Source organism: Sus scrofa, chromosome 18 (genome assembly GCF_000003025.6).
Source record: "Sus scrofa isolate TJ Tabasco breed Duroc chromosome 18, Sscrofa11.1, whole genome shotgun sequence".
Lineage (NCBI taxonomy): Eukaryota > Metazoa > Chordata > Mammalia > Artiodactyla > Suidae > Sus > Sus scrofa.
This window is the reverse complement of record NC_010460.4, coordinates 50638122-50659371: the sequence shown is the minus strand read 5'-3', so window position 1 is coordinate 50659371 and position 21250 is coordinate 50638122. Positions and strand designations below refer to the sequence as shown.

Sequence of the window (21250 nt, the reverse complement as noted above, 5' to 3'; positions counted from 1 at the left end):
CCCAAAAAGACAGAACTGGTTCTGAAAAGAGCACACAACTGGGATTGGAGTGGTCAAGGCTCTTAAACAGCCTTTTGAAGGTCCGCTTCCACCCTCGGCTTCCTACCTCAGGAGGAATTCCACCTGCAGTGCCTTTCTGTGTTAGAGCCACAAAGGCAGCTCAGAATCCCGTTCCTAAATTCAGTATCGTGTTTTACTCGTCGAGTATTTGTGTGTGTACAGTCAGTTGGGGAGATAAAATTAACACCTGTGAGAAGGCTACGGCTCATGAAGCGGGGCCTTCCGTTTTCGTGTGTAGCAGTTGGCAGCTCGTGGCAGCTTTGCTGGAGGACCGAGGGGTGGCCCGTGCAAGGCCCTCCGCACACAGGCCCTTGGCAGCCGAGCAGTCAGCATAGGGAGGGAACCCGGCCGGCTTCTGGAGGGAGGTGCCTCGTGTCCAGGGCTTTGAGGGGTGAGGAAGTGGCCTGACACTGTGCTCAGGAAGGGCACCTGTGCAGGCAGAGAGCCGCTCAGGCCCAGGAGGGCCATGGGGACCTCGGCGCGGGGAGCAAAGACAGTAAGTGGAGACCAAAAGTTTGTGCTTCCACGTAAATGGAGAGGCCCTGAGATCAAACCAAGGGGTATTTACCTATTTTGTGAAGCTCTGCGGGGGAGCACACCCCTCAGCGGTTGGCAGTAAGAGCGCCAGGCCCTGACAAAGAGCCAGCTAAGCCCTCAACGGCGGGAAGAGCCGATCTGGAAAGAGGGGGCTGTGCCATTGGGAGCACAGTTACCCTCTTCTACTGTGCTTTAAGCAAAGACTGGGAGGAGATCTAGAATAAGCTCAAGGGCTGGGTGCACACCGAGTGAGAAAGGCTGGGCCGTGTCTGCACCTGGGAGAGGCACAGCGAGCTCCCACCCCAGCTGCCCTCCTGGCTTCCCCTTGGCGACAAGAAGGAGCGCCTTGTCAGTGGGGAGGTGACTGCGGGGCCTTGCACAGAGCCACCAGGCCGCTGGCTCCCCACGCCACCTGTACCAGGCCCCCCTGCGGGGTCTGAAGCTCTGCTGGCCAGGGTGGGTTGTGAGATTAGGGCCTCCTTTCTAAGTGGTCGTAACTTGCAGACTCAGAATTCTCTCTGAGCCCCAGGCCTTGCTTAGCTGGGCAGGGATCCTCCAGGTGGGGCCCCCCACTGGGCACCTGGAGACCAGATGCCCCGCCGTGGTCCCTCACAGCCTCCCTCAGGAGCTGCAGCTGAGTTGACACGATGCCAGGCAGAGGGCAGGGGTCTCGCTTCCTAAGGGATGCCCAAAAGACTGCTTACAGGGGTCCTGGCTATACTTTCCTGCAGTAAAAGCCTGGTTTCTGAGAGCGTTTGTATACAAACCACCCCAGAACGTGGCAGCTTGAAACACTACCAGTGGCCTTCCCCTCAGGGTTCCTGGCCCCCGTGCAGCTGAGATGCGGCTGGGCTGCAGCTCCACAAAGGACCCTCTCATGGCTGCTCGCTGCTTGGGGGGTCCTGCCATCCGCCAGGCGGCCAGAGTGACTCCACAAGGCCTCAGCGTAGCTCCCAAAGGAAAGGAGAGGCTGCGGGCCTCGGGTGCCCCCCAGAACTCACACCGCCACTCCCTTCCACGGCCAGGGTCCAAGCAGGTCTCAGGCCAGCAGCTCCCAAGAGCTCACCTCCAATAGGGGAGCCATACTGCCACCGCAGGGGCCTTTGTGGACAGCCTGCCGGCATCCTTTCTAGAGTGGTCCCATTGGGCCACCACCTTTAGTCAGGGACCCAGAGAGGCCCCTTCCTCTGTCAGCAGGTTCCACAGGGCCGAGCCGAGGCAGCTTTGCTTGGCTCATTGTGGGTGTTGTTGACACTCGGCCCGCACATCCGTGCAGAGGGAAGGTCGTGGAGGCAGTTCGTTTGGAGATGTCCTCTCAGCTGTTTTTAAAGGACACCTGCCTGTGCTGTAAAAACACCTGTGTGACTGCAGATTCCTTGGGCTTCTGTTGCTGACGAATCCCCCCAGCAGAACCCCCAGTTTTTATTGCTTCCGATGTGAACAGGTCTGTGGTGATGAGTCAGAGGCCCAGAGCCTGGTGTCTCCCGGCCAGGGTGGTGCCCAGCGGCCTGCGGATGGAGGCCCTGGAGCCCAGCACTGCACCACTTTCGAGGCTGCTTAGCCTGAGAGCAGGAACCTCTTGTGAAGCTTCTGGGGGGGCCTCCTCTCCCCCGTGCCCCCCGAGCATCATCCCGGCAGCGCTGCAGGGTGAGCACACCTTCTGTTTTCCGGGAGGCCCTGGAGCCCAGCAGTTGCCACGGGTGGGGCGCATCACGCCACAGCAGGGCCGGTGTGCACAGAAAGCTGAGCGCTTAGGAAATAATGCACCATGTGCCGGCGCGCTTTCTAAGCTGGAAGGACCCCTGTGCAGGGCAGCCGGGAAGATGTGCTGCTTAGAACAGCGCCATCAAGTCTCCGGTGACCATCCTTGGCTCGGGGAGTCGCTGTCTGCCCATTTATTTGACTGCGTTAGCCTGAGCCCACCAAGCCTCGTTTCAGGATGGCCATGCCTCTCTCGTGTGTGGCCCTGAAGTTCTGTGGCAGTGAGAAGGAAAGCACCACTAGCCTCAGAACACAGTTGTTTGTGACAGTGCTTGGTCTGACGTCCAGACCTGGCAGTCATTTGTGTATCAACGGGGCAGTGGCCTTTGACCCTGGGGTTTAGTCCATGCAAGAGGTGGCCAGAGGCTGCCCCACCCACTCCCCGGGGTGGTTTTGCATCTGAGTCCGTGGCAGGGTGCCGGCAGAGGGTGGTGGTGTCTGTTAGGTGACGTCATGTGCCAGGCCAAAGTACATATTGCTTGTTCCATAGCTAAGGTGGAGACAGACAGCCGGGCGGCTGCAGGAGTGGCATCTGAAGGGGACTTTGGACACAAGAAAATGTTCTGGTCAGTCCAGGGCCCAGAGCCATAGAATTTAGCAGCTAGGATAAGCATGAGTTACCCCAGGGTTAAGCTTTGCTCAGCAACCCCTTGAACAGATACAAGTACACCCGCAGGTACTTTCTAAGGTGCAAAAAGCTCCATAGATACACGGGCTCCAGAGTAGCCCATGCCCCCCCCTTTCATAGGCATGGAATCAGGCACCGAGAGCTAACGTGATGTCCCTGGCCCTTGCCCACCTTCGGGAGGCAGGACAGGGGCTCCAAAACCCCATGAGCCGGAGCAGCAGGGCCACTCTGGTGGGCTTGGCCATGTGGCCCATGTGTTCAACACATTGGGGCCTTTGAGACAGGAGGGGCACCTGGTAGCATGTTTGTGACCCCTCCACAACTGAACCCTCATGAACGGTCTCTGTGTGACCTTGACAGTCAGGACTCTGGCCCTGAGACTCCTGTGATCTGCTGACGACAAACAGGGTGAGGTCTGCTTGCTTCACTGAAACTCTCATGCCCACACCCCCTGAGGTCAGCTCCTTCTCTGAGTGAGGACTCTGGACGCTCCCCGTTCTCAGAGCTGACACCCCACCTAGCATCATATCTCGCACAGCACCTAGTATCACCTTGACACCCCACCTAGCCCCGCACCTAACACTTCCCTCAGCACTCCACCTGACACTCCACCCAGCACCGCATCTAATACCTCACCTGACACCCCACCTAACACCAACTAGACACCCCCCAGCCCCACATCTGACTTTCCACCTGACACCCCACCTAGCACTGCACCTGACACTCCACCTGCTACAGCACCTCATATAGTACTGCACCTGACACCCCACTTCTCAGGCTGTTTGCCCTGTGAAGGAGTCTGAACCTGTCTGAATTTAGCTCAGCAGGTGTATTGAGTACCTACTATGTGCAAAGCATGGGACCAGCTTCCTTAGATCCTTACAGAGGAAAAGGGCCGTGTTTGCAGCCTTTGAAGAGGACCAGCTAATGGGGGAGAAGAGGACGGGCGGCGGTGGGAAAGCCCCTCGCGGTTGTGAGAAGTCTGGAGGTTTCTGGGGGAGCAGAGAGGTGACGGCTTTTGGAAACAGCTCCGTGTTCTACGGCGAAGTGCTTTGGGTGACCTAAAATGAAGAGCTCCGGCTTCACTTTAACCAGAATGTTTCTCTTCTTGATACTCGAAATCTGTCATGTTTTGGTTTAAGCCATTTCGGCAACAAGTTGATGGCCTTAAGCCACTCGTGGGCAGTGGGGGGCAGCCCGCACCTCCACTCGTGGCTGTCGCCTGCCTGCCCGTGCACCACCCCTCGTGCCTCTCACTCGGCCCCTGGCCAGGCTCGGGCCTGCTCCCAGTAACTGCTTCCTGAGAAGGAGCACCGAAACCCAGGCTGGCCGTGCCACTGCTCGCTGCCAGGCCACCTCCTTGGGTTCCTCATACCCAGCTGTGGTCCAAGGCCCTGCCTCTCCGAGTGCCGCCGGCCGCCTCTCATTTCTCGGCACCTGTCCCTGCTCTGACGTGGCCCTCCACCATCTGTCCTCCTGCTCCGGAGAGGAGCTCGGGGCAGTCCTCTTTCTGTCCCCAGACCTCAGCACCCCGTCTGCAGCCTCAGTGGAAACTCGCAGAGTTGAACTCCCAGGGGAAGCACTCACCTTTGCACTGGGCGCATCCTGTGTGCCTTTGGGAAGGCTGTGCAGGTGTCGCGAGAGCCTCACCGGACCCTTTAGGCCCCGCTGGGGACAGGCCTTCCCTCGCCCTCCACGGGCCGAGGTCCCACCACCTTCAGGCCACGGCTCCCGCTCACCTCCGGGCGACAGAGGGCAGGATGCCTGTGTGTCCGGCCCTCAGTACATTCAAGGCCACCCAGGGGGACAGCCCATTCATTTCTTTACTGGCTCAGTTGTGTGACGGAGGCGGATGAAGAGCTTGGCAGCTGTGAGCGTGATTGGTGCCCTGATTCTCAGCGTGAGTTCGTGGCGGCTTCAAGCAGGTTATAGTCAAATCCGCCTTGAGTTGCACTTGAGGGAGGCGAACTGGTGCGCGGCTGCCTGGGGGGCACTCGGGCCTGTCCCGGCCTGACGCAGAAGGCCGTGCTCTGGGCCCAGGAGCCACACCCGCACGCAGAAGCCCAGCTCCGACTGCCTTGTTTCCCACGAATGACAAACCATTTTCCTACGCAGAACCTCCTCAGTCTTTCGACACCGTGTCCTGTCAGGTACTGAGCTGTTAACCCCAGTCCCCCCACGAGCCGATCACAGCGCTGCCTCTTTTTTATTTCTGCTTTGACACTTAAAATATTCCTGGAGGTAGAAGTCGCCCCCGCCCACGCCAGGCCCGAGGTTCTGGGGCGTCCAGACAACAGCAAGGGAGAGTAGGAGAGTTTGGCTCAGACAAACGGGCAGCTCCGCTCAGGTGGCTCACACAGACGGGGCGGCTTTCTCACGTCACCAGGAGCCGGGACTGCTTGGTCCCACGACACAAAGGCCTGGAGGCTCCAGGCGCAGGGGTCCCCAGCAGCCAGTCCCTTCAGCCCCATGGTCTCCTGTCCCTGCAGCGGGACTGTAGCCACTTGGACCCGGCTGCAGGGAAGCGGCCGCCAGGGAGAGACCAGAACTGGTGGCGGGTGACACTCGGTAAACAGAACCTCCAGCGACCTGTGTGCAGACAAGGGCTGCGCTGATCCGAGCCACACGTTAAAGATGACACAAGCCAGGGCCTGGAGGGGGCGTGCGCCCCAGGCAGCAGGAGTGGGTGGACAGGGAGGGCTTCGAGGAAGCCCAGCCTGGTGGGGGAGGTGGGGTGCAGGACGAGGGGGGCGGTGGGCACAGAGGGGCGGGAAGCTCGGCGCAGCGTCCTGGGCTGGTGAAACCTGCCAGCCCAGGAATGACCCTCACTCTCACAGCCTTCTTTTGAGAATCGGCATTTTTGAGGTCCGGCTAACAGGGACGTGCACCTGTCTTAAGTTGCAGGGCGAGGGTTCAGCCAGAGTCTGCCGTCAGGAGCATCCTGGCACCCGCGTGTGGGGAGCGCTCAGAGCTGGCGGGAGGGGGCTTGCCGGGCTTGGGGGGGGCCCTTGTGGGAGGGCCTGGCTGAGCACAGGGCCCCGCGTGTGGTGGGGGTGCATTCCAGGAAGCGGAGAAGCTGCATTCCTGGCATATTCTTTCCCAGTGGTTCCCAGCGCTCTGCAATACCGGTCTGAACCAGTTTTTTCTGACTGCCTCCAGCTCCAGCAGAATTTCCGTCTGTGCAGTGTCCTCAGCCAATTGAAAATCACCTGGAGTTTTATCCCAAGCACAAAAGAAGGTCAGAGAGAGGAGGCCCGATGACTGCGATTCCCCCGCCCAGGGCCTGGGCTGGAAGGTGCTGCGGCCTTTGTCTGTCTGCCGCCGGCCTGCGCCCTCGGGTCCCAGCCCCAGAAACCCTCTGACTGTACTGTCTCTTCCCTTTGCCCAGGGTCGGCCAGCCCGAGAGATGCTGTGTGTGGGGGCGTCGCCCTGCCCCTCCTCACTTCACCTGATCAGAACCCCTGCCTGGGGACCGCCCGTGTCAGTCCCGCTGCCTGACCCTCTCCCCACCCCGGGGCGGGGGGGGGGAGGGGGGGGCGCCGTCGGCCTCCAGGTGCTCAGAGCATCTGCGGGGCAACTTCTGCCCCCGCCGCCACCTGCAGTTCCTGCTACTCAAAGTTGATTTTTCTGAAAAGAGGTGAACTTGGGGTTTTGCTGTGCCTTTTGGCTCTGGGTCTCTAGGCCGCTGGTACCTGTCAGGGTGAGAGGTCATCAGGGTGAGGCTCAGTGTGCAGCCAGGGGACGCTCCACCCGAGGACTTGGTGTCAGGCGACGGCCACCGCATTTCTGGACACGTCTTCGTGGCTCCATGAGGCAGAAGACGGCTCGAAGGAAGTTGGGATCCTGCGTGCTGCTCTCCGGCAGCTCCTTGGTTTCAGGGTCATGCCCTGCCCTTCATTCCGGTCGTGGCCCCCAGGGTCCGTGTCCAGAGCAGGACTTAGGGGGGACACAGGCAAGGGCAGGGAGGCCGAGTGCAAACTTGGCAGGGTTTTCCAGCAGGAGCCACGTGCTGTCGGTCCTCGCCAGGCAAGGCTGTGCCGGACCCCACCCTGGTCCCAGCCGCATCAGGGGCTCCTTTTAGGTTGGGCCCTCGGCTGTGGTTACGAGAGGCGGGAGGGGGGCTAGGGAGACCCTGGGCCAGAGCTGCTCCCACTATGGTGGGGTGTGCATGGCCTGCTCTGAAAGCTCCCCAGAGCCGGCAGTGTTTGGGGGTGTCCAGTGTGTCCGCTCCTTATGGTGTTGCGGTTAACCGGGGTGCCGGCAGGGCCAGCCCCCCTTCTCCAGGCTGTTGATCTGAGGCATCGTCCTCTCCTTCTCTGACTAGAGTAGGTCGGGCGCTTTCTCTGGCCGAAGTGCTTTTCCCTGTGGCCGAGCAAGTGTCGGTGGGAACCAATTTGATGGAGGAGGCGGGGGGGGGGGAATGGTCTCGGGTTCCAGGCCGCAGATGCAGGACGTCCTGGCTTGTCAGGTTGCACAGTTCGAGGCGCTCTAGAGTTGGGGTCACGGCCAGTGCCGGAAGAGAGCCCCAAGTCTCTCTTCCACCCTCAGTTGATGCCCTAAAAATGAACCAGCAAGGAATAAGCAGTAAGACCTTGAATGGTGAGATTTGCTAAAACACTGAAAATTGGTTATTGAGATAGAATTCACATCGGAAGTGTACAGCTCTGGTTTGTAGTCCATCCACTGTGTTTATAGTCCTCTCCCAATTGCTTTGCTTTTTTTTTTTTTTTTTTTTTTGGTCTTTTGTCCTTTTAGGGCCACACCCGCGGCATATGGAGGGTCCCAGGCTAGAAGTCTAATCAGAGTTGTAGCCGCCGGCCTACACCACAGCCATAGCAATGCCAGATCCAAGCCGCGACCTACACCACAGCTCACAGCAACGTCGGATCCTTGACGCACAGAGTGAGGCCAGGGATCGAACCTGCAGCCTCATGGTTCCTTAGTCATTTCTGCTGCGCCATGACAGGAACTCCAGGAATTCCAGTTTTAGGACCCTAATGCTTTATTTTTAAATTAATTTCTCTGACTATGAAAGGAGTCTGTTCTTATTATAGAAGAATGTGAGCCTGCTGCAGAGCTCGCTCAGAAACACTGTGTGTGTGAGTCCAGACTGCCCTGTGTGACGCTCCCAGGCCTGTTCACGTCCCAGGGGGTTTGTGACCAGTGGCAACATGCAGCAGTCTCTCCAGGACAAAGTCAGCATGTCAGCACATCATCAAAGAGCCTGCCTGAAAAAGCCAGAAGACCTTCAGGACACGTCTCAAGGTTTCTGTCCAGACACGGACAGACCCTTTCAGTACCTGCCCAGGCTCCGGCCAAGTGCCCTGGGATAGCATCGCGGTAGCACCTTCAGGGGTGGCAGACACAAATCTAGTGGAGTTCCTCCTTGCCAGATTTTTCAAGATGTCTAATCCGTTTATTGACGGGAGAAGCTTAGACACTGGAAAATAAATGGCAGAGAAGAAAGACAATGTTTTCCCCTAGACTTTCCGAGTTGCAGTATATATTTTTTTGCTGTGGAATTTTTAGTTTCTCTGACCTCTAAAATATATTTTTTAAAGACCTCACATTGTTGTATGAGGTGATTAAACTCCTGTAGTTCACAGTATCTATGCAAATTAGAGGTTGAGTATTTCAAACGTGAAACAGCCAAAGATGGAAGGAAGACGAGATAGTTCACAGGAGCACAAAGGAAATTGAAACCAATTGCAGTGTCAGTCACTCCCAGCATACCACACCCGTTGTCTACCAGACTGCCGAGTGCCTTTCGTCTTTGCAGAAGACCCGTGAAGAATATCGATTTTTTTTTTTTGTCCTCATCTTACAGAGGGAAAAAACTGAGCGCAGAAATGTAGGCAATTTGCCAAGATGTCAGAGCTGAGATTTGAAGTTCTGCCTCTATACCCCTTGGGCTCTTCGCTCCCGAGCTGCCCTCTTGAAGTTCGATAAGACTCTTTCCCTAGCGGTCCGTGAGAGAACACTTCAGGCTCACAGATCCCAGCCCTGCGCTGACTCTTCTATAAAGACCTCGATTCTGCTTTGTGTTTGGGGAGCAGGCATGAGCAGGCAGCCCCCAAAGGCTCTGCCAGGCTTCCGGGGTCTGGAAAGAGGGTCTAGATCCCTCAGTGCCCCTGGGGAGCACCAAGAGCACTGGTCTCCCAGATCACCAGGCCAGGGCGCAGATGGGGCAGGAGGGCCTCTGTTCACCGGCCTCCTGGACTGCCTGCCACGGAAGCAGTGGGCACGCACACACGGGCCTTTGGGGTTTGATGCGAGAGCATCTGCGTCATAGGGGCGGGGTGGGCGCATCCTGAGGGAGTAATGGAAACGGGGGCCCAAGCCCTGAGAGACCCGCCCTGCGGGGGTAGAAGCAGGCCCTCCGTGGTCGGAAGGAGTCAGCCCAGCCGGCCTGCTCGTGCATAATCAAGACTTGACCTGCCTGCCAAAACCGTGCTCCTTTTGGCTAAAAATGAGTCCTAGGGCTGAAGCGAGCAGGGGAGTAACCCAGGTATTCCTCCTTTGTCTTCAGTCATGGGACATTTTTTTCCGAAACACCAATGCCGGAGCGCCCCCGGGCACCGCCTACCAGAGCCCGCTCCCCCTGAGCCCCGGCTCCCTGTCGGCAGTGGCCAGAGCGCAGCCCCTGGTGGGAGCCCAGCCCAACGTGGACAAGCTGGTGGAGGATCACCTGGCGGTGCAGTCTCTCATCAGGGCCTACCAGGTAAGGGGGTGGCGGCCGACCCGCCACCTGCGGAGGGGATGTTGTCGCGTAACCTCAGCCCCACCAAACACTCGGCCCCTCTCCCTCCTCTGGGGTCGAGGGCAGCAAGACTGAAATATGACAAGAGAGAACGTGCCAAGGCCATCGCACCCCGTTTGAGCAGATCCTCTTCCACCTTCGGCACCTGCCCTGATTTCTTGCCATAAGTTGGCAAGATGCGTGCCAGGGAGAGCAGGCGGTGCCTGGGCGTCAGGGGAAGTGCCCATCACCAGGCAGGAGTAGTGACCACGAGGGGCGGCTGCCCCTTGTCACTTGCTGGGGCCCAAATACAATAAGAAAAAATGGACCTATAGGGTTTGGGGACAGAGGCAGAGCCCACGAAAGCAGGTGAGGGACAGGGAAGCCTGTAGAGGGGCCATCTCTCCACGAGCACTGCCGTTCCACCAGCCCCGCTCGAGGAGGATCTTGTAGATGGGGCTACCCGGGCCTTTCTCAGAGCCCAGGAGCCCCTGCCAGGCTGTCTGCCGCGTGGAGAAGAACCCAGCATGCAGACCTTACTGCCTGGCGTGCGAGTAGTTCTGAGTTGAAAGGAGGAGAAGTCAGGCCCCGGGCAGCCTTCTGGGAGCCCCAGGATCTGGGCTCTCCTGCTGCGTCTCCCAGCATCGCTGCCCCATGGCAGGGGAGCCGCCCCTGGGGTTCTCCCCCTCTGATGCTCCAGGTCCTGGAGACGGCGAATGGACCACTCTCTGCCCATGGGGACAGTTGCCACAGGTGGCACTGGGGACACGGTGGATCTGTCCTGTGGAGCCTGGCAGGTCAGGCTCTCCCTAGGGCAGATCAGTGCCCGCAAGTGCTGTTCACCATGGGTGTTTCTGTAGAAAAGAGGCACAGTGGCCTGCACTTTTTCAGCCTCAGTCATTTCCATTGGTCTTTCAGTGACTTCTCAGCAGCTGCTCCCTTTCTCAGGTTGCCAGCAAGAAACTATGGGTGAAATACCCAAGACTTGAAGAAACAAAATTGAAAGGGATTTTTCTCTGTCCTTTGGGGTTTTTTTTTGGGGGGGGGGATTATTTTCTTTTTTCCTTTTTTTTTTTTCTTTTTTTTTTTTTGTATTTTTGTCCTTTGGTTTTTAAACAGTGTAGCTCAGATGCTGAAGCCCCCGATGCAGCTCTCTTCCGCTGTGCCCACGGTGCCCTGGCTCACTCAGCAGGGCCAGGACTGGCCTTCCCTCCCCACACCCACACCTGCCCTTCTTCCTCAGGGACGTTCGCATGTTCTAAGCCGAGTGGGCGTGCTGGGGTGAAAGTCCCCAGCGTGTCCTGTTTCTGTTTATCCGGGAAAACTGGGTAAGGATCCCGAGAGGGGGTCCTTTTAGACCGCCAGGTTCATCGTAACGTGAGAGGTTTACCCCTTTTTTGTAGGAGTGCGCTTGTGCACAACAGGGCTTTAACAGAAACCATTCTGGGGCTTCTAAAGAACAACTTGGCGAGTTCCCTTGTGGCCTAGAGGGTTAAGAAGCCAGCGCTGTCATTGCAGTGGCCCAGGTCAACCCCTGGCCTGGGAATTTATGCATGGCGCAGACACACACACACACACACACACACACAGAACTGACTTTGTTGTTTGGGGTCATTGGTACGCTCAGGGAAAGCTTTGACCAAGTGTAACTTTTAACCCCCCCAGCCCGCGGGACCTGCTTAATGACTGCTTGTGTTATTGCTTCCAGGTCAGGGGTCACCACATTGCAAAACTTGATCCTCTCGGAATTAGTTGTGTAAATTTTGATGATGCTCCAGTAACTGTTTCTTCAAACGTGGGTGAGAATTAATCTGTAAACGCTAATTTTAATGTAATTTTACTTTTTTTTACCCCTTCCCTCTTTTTTTTCTCCTGTCCTTTTGTGTGTGTCCTTCCCTCTCCATCGCTGGCCCATTCGTAGATACGAGGGCATCATGTAGCACAGCTGGACCCCCTGGGAATTTTGGATGCTGATCTGGACTCCTCCGTGCCCGCTGATATTATCTCATCCACAGACAAACTTGGTGAGGGTCTGAGAGCAGCCAGCGCTGCGCTGCTTGGCTCCTCTCTCTCTGTCCCAGCTTGTGGCAGCCAGGACGTCCACAGGCGGAAGGGAAAGACGCTTAAGTTTCCTTCGTTCTGATCACTTGACATTTATCGGTCATGCAGCCTTAGCGTGTTTGGGGCGCGTGATGTTTACCTCCGCTTTGCAGCCAGATTGCATGAGCTCAGTTGTCTGAGTCTCAAAATCGGAAAGTAAAATTGGGGTCGGAAAAGGTGTGTGGCCCAGAGAAAAAGACGACCCACCCGGGCAGGCGGGTCAGAAGACATTGCAGAGACTAGCTCGTCTGGCTTCTGGTTCCAAATCTCAGGGCAGTGCTGCCTCCGCCCAGACGGGGCCTCGCACCGAACCGCTGTCACACGCCGTCCGTCCGCTCCGAGGCGCGGTGTGGCCTGCCTGTGACAGGGCCACCTCCAGAGCAGGAGGTGCCGTGTGGTGTCTCGATGCTCAAGTGCTGGTGATCATACTGAGGAAACTTTGGAAGGCGTCCCCGGCGTGCAGGGAGGCACACGGTGGCACCCAGGTGGGGGTTGTCCCCCTCGCCGCACCCTCCTCTGTCTCGAGCACAGGGGCGCGGCCGGGCTCACCCCTGCGGCCGCGCTCTCCAGTTAACCTGCTCCGGGTCACCGGCTGCTAACCCGTGCTAAAGAAATGACGTGACTAATTTTAAAACGGCCAGGTCGTTCACGAGAAACACTCTGCATGCTAACCAAACTGCTGATTGCCTCTCTGCCTATGCCGCTCTCGGGGAGGGGCCCCGTTCGCCCCCCCCGAATAACCGTCTCTAACGCTCTGCACCGCCCCAGCGCTGTGGGCTTTTCCGAGTTGTGACGTGCAGGCCAGGCGCTAGTCAGGTAAGGCTGGATCCCAGGCAGCCGTGGCTCTGGGCTTGCTCTTGGAGCTTTGTCTTCACTTCAGAAACAAGCCCAGGTCACGCAAGGGTGTCCCTACGTTGTTCTTTCCTTGGGGGAGAAAGACGACTCCTGAGTCCAGTTGAGCAGGGCCAGGTCCGATCGTCCGCAGGAGTTGAATCCTGCTGCTTTATTGAGTAGGGACAGCTCCGCGCAGCCCCGAGACGGGCTTCTCGTTGCTGCGTCCCGCAGGCACGTGGAGCCTCCTTCCTCCCCCTCCCACGCAGCTCCTGCAGCCTGACCCCACCTTGGCAGGACAGACCCCCTTCCCCGCACCAGCTGCCCAGTGAAGAGCACACGGTTCTGCACCCTGGGACCCTCTCTCCAGAGGGGCCCTGGCTGCTGAGGCGACGGGCCCCGGAGGCTAGTGTCCTGTGCACAGGAAGGCATTGAAGGAAGAAAGGCGCTCAGAGGCGGGGTCCCCTTCTCCCGGCCGAAACTGCACCGCCCCTGTTCCTTTCTGCAATGGCATCTCTGGTTGGCAGTGTCTTGGAATCAAAATGGACCTTTCTTGGTGGTTCCCGACCCCTTAGAAGTACCTGGGGAGCCTCAGGTTCTTCTCCAGCCCGCTTCAGACTGTTCGGGTCAGGACAGCGCCGCGGCCAACAGGCACAGGCAGAGGTTTCTCGGAAGCCCCCCCAGGCGATCCCACCCAGAGGCTGAAGGCTGAGGGCCCCCAGACCTGCTGACACTGCCCAGCTGGTCCGTTCACAGCTGTCAGCTGGGCCAGAGGCAAGGCCTCTGTCGTCCTGTCTAGTGCTTTTCTTGCCTTAGTTCCACCATGGGGCAGTGTTCCCGAGTGTTTGTGCTTCTATGAGGTTCGGCATCAGCACGATGCAAGTGAGCAGGCAGGGGGACCTTATAGACCAGAGACACACAGAGGTGGCCTCGGAGCTTCCGGAGCTCATGTGAGGAGGACGCGGCATCCTCTGGCTGGGAGCCCTTCAGAAGCACCAGGAGAAGGTCGGGAGCAGCCCCCCCTCTGCAGGAGAGAAGTGCATTTCATCCTGAGAATTTGAAATAGCGGGACATAAAAGTCCTGATAAATGAAGTAAGGTAAACCCAGCATGTATTTGAATCTGTAGGAGAGATCGTCCTGAATTTTCTCAAGACCTTGCATGTAAGCCTTTAGGAAAACAGCTGGTCCAACAGGACCCCCTGCTCAGGGGGACACTGGACAGTCCCTAAGGCACTTCCCTGTCCATCTCCTCCGAACCTCAGGGCCTGGCCTTAGAAGAGTGCCCGGCACTGACTAAGCCCCGGGAAGGTTTGAGCTGCTGTGGTGGTTAATCTTTTGAGATACGCAGCTTTCTGGTAAAAGCTTTGAGCTAAGTCTTCCTGGTGGAGATGGATGTGTAGAACCTGCGAGAGGGAGCGGATAACCCACAGATAACCCACAGGAGTTGACGGGAGAGAGGACGTGGCCCCAGCCTGAGCAGTGAGGAAGCCGGGGAGCTCGGTCGCAGGAACCTGCCCGAGCAGGGTGGTCGGCGTGGCCCACGTGTAGCTGGGGTGAGCATGTGACCACAGCCGTGGCCTGTGTGCACAGCGGCCTTCCCCACGCTTGCGTCCCTCTCGTGGTGCCTCTGAGCCATCCGTCCTTTTGCCTTGTGGACGCAGGCAGTTCTCTTGCAGGGAAGCCTAGGCCCAGCTGCAGCTCCCTCCCCAAACACCTGAGAGCACATCCTGCTGTTCCCCGAGGAGCAGCTGCGAGCCTGGGAGACAGCAGGAAGCCCATCCCAGGGCAGCGCTGGCCAGGGCGTGTCTGCACTGCCAGCCGTCCTGATGTCCCTGCAGAATTGATTAAGGTGCCCCATGTAAAGAATTTGCCCTTTCCTGACCAATTTTGAGAGAGGATTGGGACATGCTGGCCTAAGGTCCCTGTCCTAGCATCTTAGAAATAGCCCCGGCCCCTGGCCTAACAGGTGGAGAGAGTTGCCAGCTCTGGAGCTCCTGGATGGTCCCGGAGCGTTTGTCAGGGTCACCATCAGACGTGCACACAGATCACACTGCAAGTGCAGCAGAAATAGCATTGCAGCGGTGGGCTCAGTGATGATTTTAACGCAAATTTATTTTATTTCATTTTTTATTTTTGGTCTTTTTGCCTTTTCTAGGGCCACTCCCACGGCATATGGAGGTTCCAGGCTAGGGGTCTGATCAGAGCTGTTGTTGCTGGCCTACACCACAGCCACAACAACGCCAGATCGGAGCCGCGTCTGCAGCCTACACCACAGCTCACGGCAACACCGGATCCTTAACCCACTGACTGAACCCGCAACCTCACAGTTCCTAGTTGGATTCGTTAACCACTGCGCCACGATGGGAACTCCTTTAATGCAATTTTAAAAATTAATATCAGAACAGTTTCTCCATTAGCTTTGGGTCATGCTTCCTAACTGTGCGGGTGATTGCTAGGTACGGGGGTGCCTTTCCCAGCGAGTGTTTGTTGGGGGCCAGGTTCCAGGCGGCAGAACCAGAGAGCGTCCTCTGATGTGCGCCAGGCCGTGCCATTGACCCTGTTGGGGAGGGGAGGGCTGGGAGGCCACCCTGAGATGGCTGGGCACCCGTTCCTCATTCCTCCCCAGGGAGGCCGGCGAAGGCTCCAGGCGGGATTGGGTTTCCTAGCGAGGCCTCTCCTGGTTGGCCCTAAAGAAGGTGTGGCTTTTGACAGTCCCTCGGGGTTGGGGTTTTTGCCCTCTTAAGCAGAAACAAATCTACTGCCGACAGCCTGTGGCCTCTTTCGCCTTCTCAGGTCCCATCCCGCGCTGGCATCCTGTCCTTGCTTCGCGGGGAAGGGGTATCAGGCAGTCTTGTTTGTGGCCTGAGCTAAGCTGCCCTTGGCCCCGTGGAGATTTGGAGAAAGTTCTCATTAGTTCTTGCCCCGTTTCCTCTCTGAAAGTGCAGCTTGAATTCGAGTTGAACTTCAAAATGCCATCGTCTGTGGCTTCTGTATAAATTCTGTAGCGTAACTATGCCTGGGGCAAAAATGTTTGAAATGTACTTGAATGTGACATTTCAACATAATTAAAGGAGAACTCAAAACATAAGTTCTTTAAATCAAAGGGAGGGAGGCAAGAAACTTCTGTTTACCATTAGTATTTGCAGATTGGCAGTGGTAGGAAATGAACCTGAGTTTAATAGGTCAAAGGGCAATCCCAAAGTCCAAATTAAGGCAGCGGTTTAGCTGCTCTAAGTGAACTGGCTCGTTGGTGGTGCAGCGGGACATCCCCACCCTTCCGACCTTCCAGAGCATTCTTTCGGCTCACGTCCTGCACCCTTGCCAGCTAGGAAGAAGGAGCTTAAAAAATAGCATTGAATTTTTATCAACTTTCATGATTTCAGAGCAAGAGAGAACAGTTGACCTGACATTACTGGCTGCGGGGGGTGCAGGTGTGGTGCCCCCAGACCACTGAGTGAAACGCTGGGGTCGGGGTCCCCAGTTGACTCCGGAGGGCAGGCCTAGCCACAGTCCTGGTATAAGTCCCTCTGCAGGCGTGTCCTCCCTCCTGGGCACCCAGGAACCCACAGGCTGAGGCAGACCCAGGCTGGCGTCACATCCCTGCTTCTGGCCCGCAGTGGCTTGGCGGCTACGGCCACATCCCACCTGCTCTGTCTGTCCAGCAGAGCATCTTGTGCTCATCAAGGAGTGATTGTTTAGACGGCTTAAAGTGCTCCGGTGCTGGGACTCCTGTGCGCTCTCTCTAAATGACAGCCAGAATATCTTCTCTTCTCTTTCCACTTTCCTGGGGTTTGCGTGTTTTGTTTGCATTTTGTTTAAAAAAAAAAAAATGCAGACAAAAATAAAAGCATCTTCATACCCAGTACCCAGAGTGAACAGATGTAAACATTGTGTCATACTGCCTTTAGATTTTTGAACAGATGTGCGCCTGCAGTTCCATTTGAGGCTGGAGCGGGAGGTTTCCACAGGCAGCGCTGGTGGTTGCTTGGCATGGTTTTGATTACAAGGATTGAAGGAGAAGAACGAAGATTCTTCATCCCTGCCTTAAGCAAAGCAGCCATGCTCTTGCGCAGAAGCTGGAAGTTCCATTGTCTTAAGAGCCACTGGCTCTGAGGGTGAGGAGAGCTTTACCACCCAGAGCAGGAGTCCCTGCATCTTCTCCGGTCAGGCTTCTTGCCACCAGCATCCAAGGATGCACTGGCCAGCTTTCTGCTGCCCTCCCAGGCTGCAGTCACAGTGCCCATGCTCTGACCTCTCGGCCATCAGACCCACGCTCCCAGGGAACCAGGGTCGGAGGGGATTTTGTGTGTCCAGATCAACATCTTGGTTTTCAGCACCAGAGACGCTTCTAGGCGTGGGACAGGATCGGGTGCAGCTGTGCGTGGCACGGCTCCTCCGTTCTGGCTCTGCCTTCTTGGGAGGGGAGACCAGGGACCCTCTCCCACTCTTCAGAATCCGGCAGGATCTTGAGCTTTCGGGTCCAGGCTGCTGCCTGGGGCTCCAGTTCTGAGGAACGGGACTCTAGAAATGAGGCTTTTCCATTGCCTTCCCCCCAGTTTTTCCCTGCCGAGGCGGTCTAGACTGCGTGGATCTGACTTCCCGGGGCCACTTCTGCAGGACGGATGGGAGGTGACGGTCTCAGCCGCCCCTCGGGGGCGCCCGGGTTTCAGGCAGCGGCCTCGCCCTCGGTCAGGTTCACTGTCTCCCAGGTGTCCGTGTGCCGTTTCCACGAGCACCCGCATAGCTCTCCGACCACGTCACCCACCGTGTTCTCCTTCAGTGTCCGTGTCTGTGTGACGGTGTCGTGCTGCCCGTGGCTGCGGGAATGGTGCAGGGTTGTGGGCGTGCGGGGTTTTAACTAACTCTCACCTGTCTTTTTCCCTCTCCGCTCGCCCTCGCTCCCACTCTGCCTCTCAGACCTTGCAGTTTTCAAGGAACGACTTCGAATGCTAACCGTAGGAGGTACGAACGTCACGAGCCTTCCACTTTTCTGGAGCCGAGGACTTCATTTGAGCGGGACGTGCACCTTCCCCAGCATGCAGTGTGGGGAACGTTGACACGGCTCTGTCAGTGCTTTGCCGTTTGTCCACTGTTTTGAAATACATTGTTCCTGTCACGTAGCTGTTATCCAGCCGGTAGAGCTCCTTGCCCTGTCATTTTTGTTTCTGTTCCTTTGTGTTCGGAAGAGCACCTTCACCGTCGCGTGTGTCTCACTGTCCCGCTGCTGGGCTCCCGTCTTTGGCGGAGACGGTCCCGAGCTCCTGCTGCAGCCAGCGGGGACCCCAGGCCACGCCACATCCTGCATGTCGGCACGTTCTCTCCCGCACATTCTGCGCTGTGCACATCTGACTCGACTCTGGATTCTTTCAGATTCTGCTTCCTGGGCATTTTTGACACGATTTCCCTTTTGATCTGCCCGTGTTTGATGGACAACCAAAATATCAAGAAAAAGTTATTTAACGACCCCTGGTTCTGGGCCGAGCCCCTTCGAAGAATCCAGAGTGGGGTGCCGGGGGTCATCTGCCTGCTGTCACTCACCGCAGTGGCCAGTCTTCCTTCCATGCCAGGCATCACTCAAAAGTCCTCTTTTTCCTCCATCTTACTCATGATAATCTGTGAGACTCCAGCTTGGATTAAACTTTTTTATGTTGACGTCACGATAGAGTCACATGCAATTGTGCAAAATAACAGGGAGATTCTCACATGCCTCTCAGCCAGTTTCCTCAGTGGTACCATCACGTAAATTGTGGTACATTACATCAGGATGCTGACACTGTCCGCGGTCAGGCCACAGACGTCTCCATCACTGCAGGGGTCATTCCCGCTGCCCCCCGTACCACACTCCCCCCCCCACCCCTGTGGTAGACCCCTGGCAACCCCTGTTCTGTGCTCCACTTTTATAATTTCGTCATTTCAAGAATGTTACACAAATCACAATATGTAACATTTTGGAATTGTGATTTTCTAATCAGCATGGTTTTCTAACACCAGTTTTTCCCTTCCTGATTGCTGAGTAGCATTCCTTGGCATAATTGTCCCATCGTTTTAACCATTCACTCATTGAAAGACCTTTGTGTTGTTTCTGTTCTTTGGCTAATAGGGTCTTTTACAGAGCGAAAGTTTTAAACTCTGATGAAGTCCAGTGTATCAATTTTCCCTTTTATGAATCATGTTTTTGGCATCACGTTTAAGAGCTCTTTTCTTAGTTCTAGATCCTGAAGATTTTTCTCCTCTGTATTTTTCTAAATGTTTCATTGTTTTGCATTTTACATTTAAATCTGTGGTCCATTTTGAGTTCATTTCTCTGCAAGATACAAAGTTTAGATCAAAGTTTATTTTTGGCCTGTGGACGTCAAATTGCTCCAGCACTGTTAACTGTAAAGTTTGTCTTTCTCTCATTGAAGGACTTTTATCAAGAATCCGTTGGTCTATTTCTGGGTTCTCTGTCCTTTCCCTTAGCGGATGTATATTTCTTCGCCAGTACCACACTGGCTTGGTGACAGTAGCTACTGAACTTTATTTTCCTTTTTCAGAATTGCCTTGGCTGTTCTGGGGCCTGTCTCTTTCCATGTAAATTTTAAAAGAAGCTTGTCTGTGTTTACAGAAACTCTTGCGACATTTTGGTAGGACTTATGTTAAACCTGTACATCAGTTTAGGGAGAATCGACATCTTTGCTGTGTTACCGTCCAATCCATGAACATAGTATGTCTCATTATTTAGATCTTTGATTTCTTTCATCAGCTTTTTGTAGTTTTCAGCATACAAGTTCTGTACATGTTCTGTTAGAGTTTTGTAGTATTTCCTTTAAAAAAAAAAAATGTTAGTGCTTCTCTTGTGTCCTGTGACCATGGTCAGCTCACTTATTCTAGGCCTTTTTTTTTTGGTAGATTCTTGAGGATTTTCTGGATAGACAGTCATCTCATTTGAAAATAGAACCGATTATTTCTTCCTTTCTAATCTGTATGCCTTTTATTTCCTTTTCTTGCCTAATTGCCCCGATTGGACCTTCCAGCCCTGTGTTGAATAAGAATCATGAGAATGAACGTCCTTGCCTTGTTCCTGATCAGTGGTGGATTACATTGATTGATTTTTCAAATACCAGACCGAATTTAACATGTGTTGCTGGAATAAACCTCAGTTGGTCGTGGTGTATAATTCTTTTTGCATATTGCTGCATCTTGCCCCCTCCTCCCCCACCTGATAGATAGATAGATAGATAGATAGATAGATAGATAGATAAATAGATAGTGCATCTGTATTCATAAGGAATATTGGTCTGTATTCTATTTCTGCCTTTTTCTGCTCTTGGTATCAGGGTAATTCTAGCTTCATATAATACACTGAAAAGTTTTCTTCCTATCCTGTTTTCCAAAAGAGATTGCGTAGAATTGGTATTAATTCTTCTTTATACATTCAGTAGAATTCCCCGTCAAAACAGTCAAGGTTTAGAGATTTCTTTTTCAGAAGCTTTTTATTTATGAATCAAATTTCTTTAATAGTTAGAGAGCTATTCAGATGATCTGTTTCGTACTGGATGGAGAACAGCCCTTTGTGTTGTGCTGGGAATGGTTCGTTTCCTTTGAGCTGTCAAGTGTACGCATACAGAGCTGTTCATGGGTTCCCTTCGCGTCTTTTCAGTACCTGCAGGGTCTGCATTGATGCCCATCTTGTTCCTGATGCTGGTGATTCGTATCGTCTCTGTCTTTGTTAGTCCTGTCAGGAAGTTGTCGATGTTATTGATCTTTCAAAAGAACCAGCTACCTGTTTTCATTGATTTTTTTTTCTTTTGTTTTGCTGTTCTCAGTTTCTTTGATCTGCTTTTATCTGGGTTATTTCCTTACTTCTGCTTTCTTTGTGGGGTTTTTCCTTCCTTTTTTAGGTTCTTATGCTGGTTAAATTCCTGATTGGAGCCCTTTCCTCTTTCCTAATGTGTGCTCTTAACTGCTGTAAATTTCCCTCTCAGAACCGCTTTAGCTGTCCCACAAACTTTTGACAGGTTGTGTTTTTGTTTCCTTTCAGTTCAGTGTGTTTTTTTGATACTCCTCAATATTTCCTCTTTGAGCCATGGATTATTTAGAAGGTGTTGTTTAATTTCTAAGACTTTGGAGATTCTCCTTTTATCTCTCTCTCTCACTGATTTTTTTCTTTTTTTTTTTTTTTTTTAGAGCCGCACCTGTGGCATATGGAAGATCCCAGGCTAGGGGTCTAATCAGAGCCTACGCCACAGCCACAGCAACACCAGATCTTAAACCCACTGAGCGAGGCCAGGGATCAAACCTGCAACCTCATGGTTCCTATTCAGATTCGTTTCCACTGCACCACAAGGGGAACTCCTCCTGATTTCTAGTTTGAGTCCATTGTTGTTGAGAATACACTCCATGTAAATTAATTAATTAATTTTTCTTGCTTGCTTGCTTGCTTTGCAGGGCCACACTTGGGGCATGTGGAAGTTCCCAGGCTAGGGGTCAAATTGAAGCTACAGCTGCCAGCCTGTGCCACAGCCACAGCAACATGGGGTCTGAACCGCATCTGGGACCTACACCACAGCTCATGGCGATGCCAGATCCTTAACCCACTGAGTGAGGCTAGGGA

The 21250-nt window shown here is 54.9% G+C and overlaps 1 protein-coding gene across 9 annotated transcripts in view; it reads left to right on the top strand.

The window, feature by feature from the left end:
• OGDH (oxoglutarate dehydrogenase) overlaps positions 1 to 21250 on the top strand; it is a 75576-nt gene that overhangs the window by 25619 nt on the left and 28707 nt on the right. For 3 of the 9 annotated variants that reach the window (XM_003134891.6, XM_021079058.1, XM_021079059.1), the window contains 3 exons: positions 9516 to 9707; positions 11647 to 11749; positions 17575 to 17619. In XM_003134891.6, the coding sequence (XP_003134939.5) occupies positions 9516 to 9707; positions 11647 to 11749; positions 17575 to 17619 (340 nt within the window). Of the gene's footprint in view, positions 1 to 9515; positions 9708 to 11433; positions 11525 to 11646; positions 11750 to 17574; positions 17620 to 21250 lie in introns of all 9 variants that reach the window. The other 6 variants (XM_021079062.1, XM_021079064.1, XM_021079066.1 and 3 more) reach the window with 3 other exon arrangements.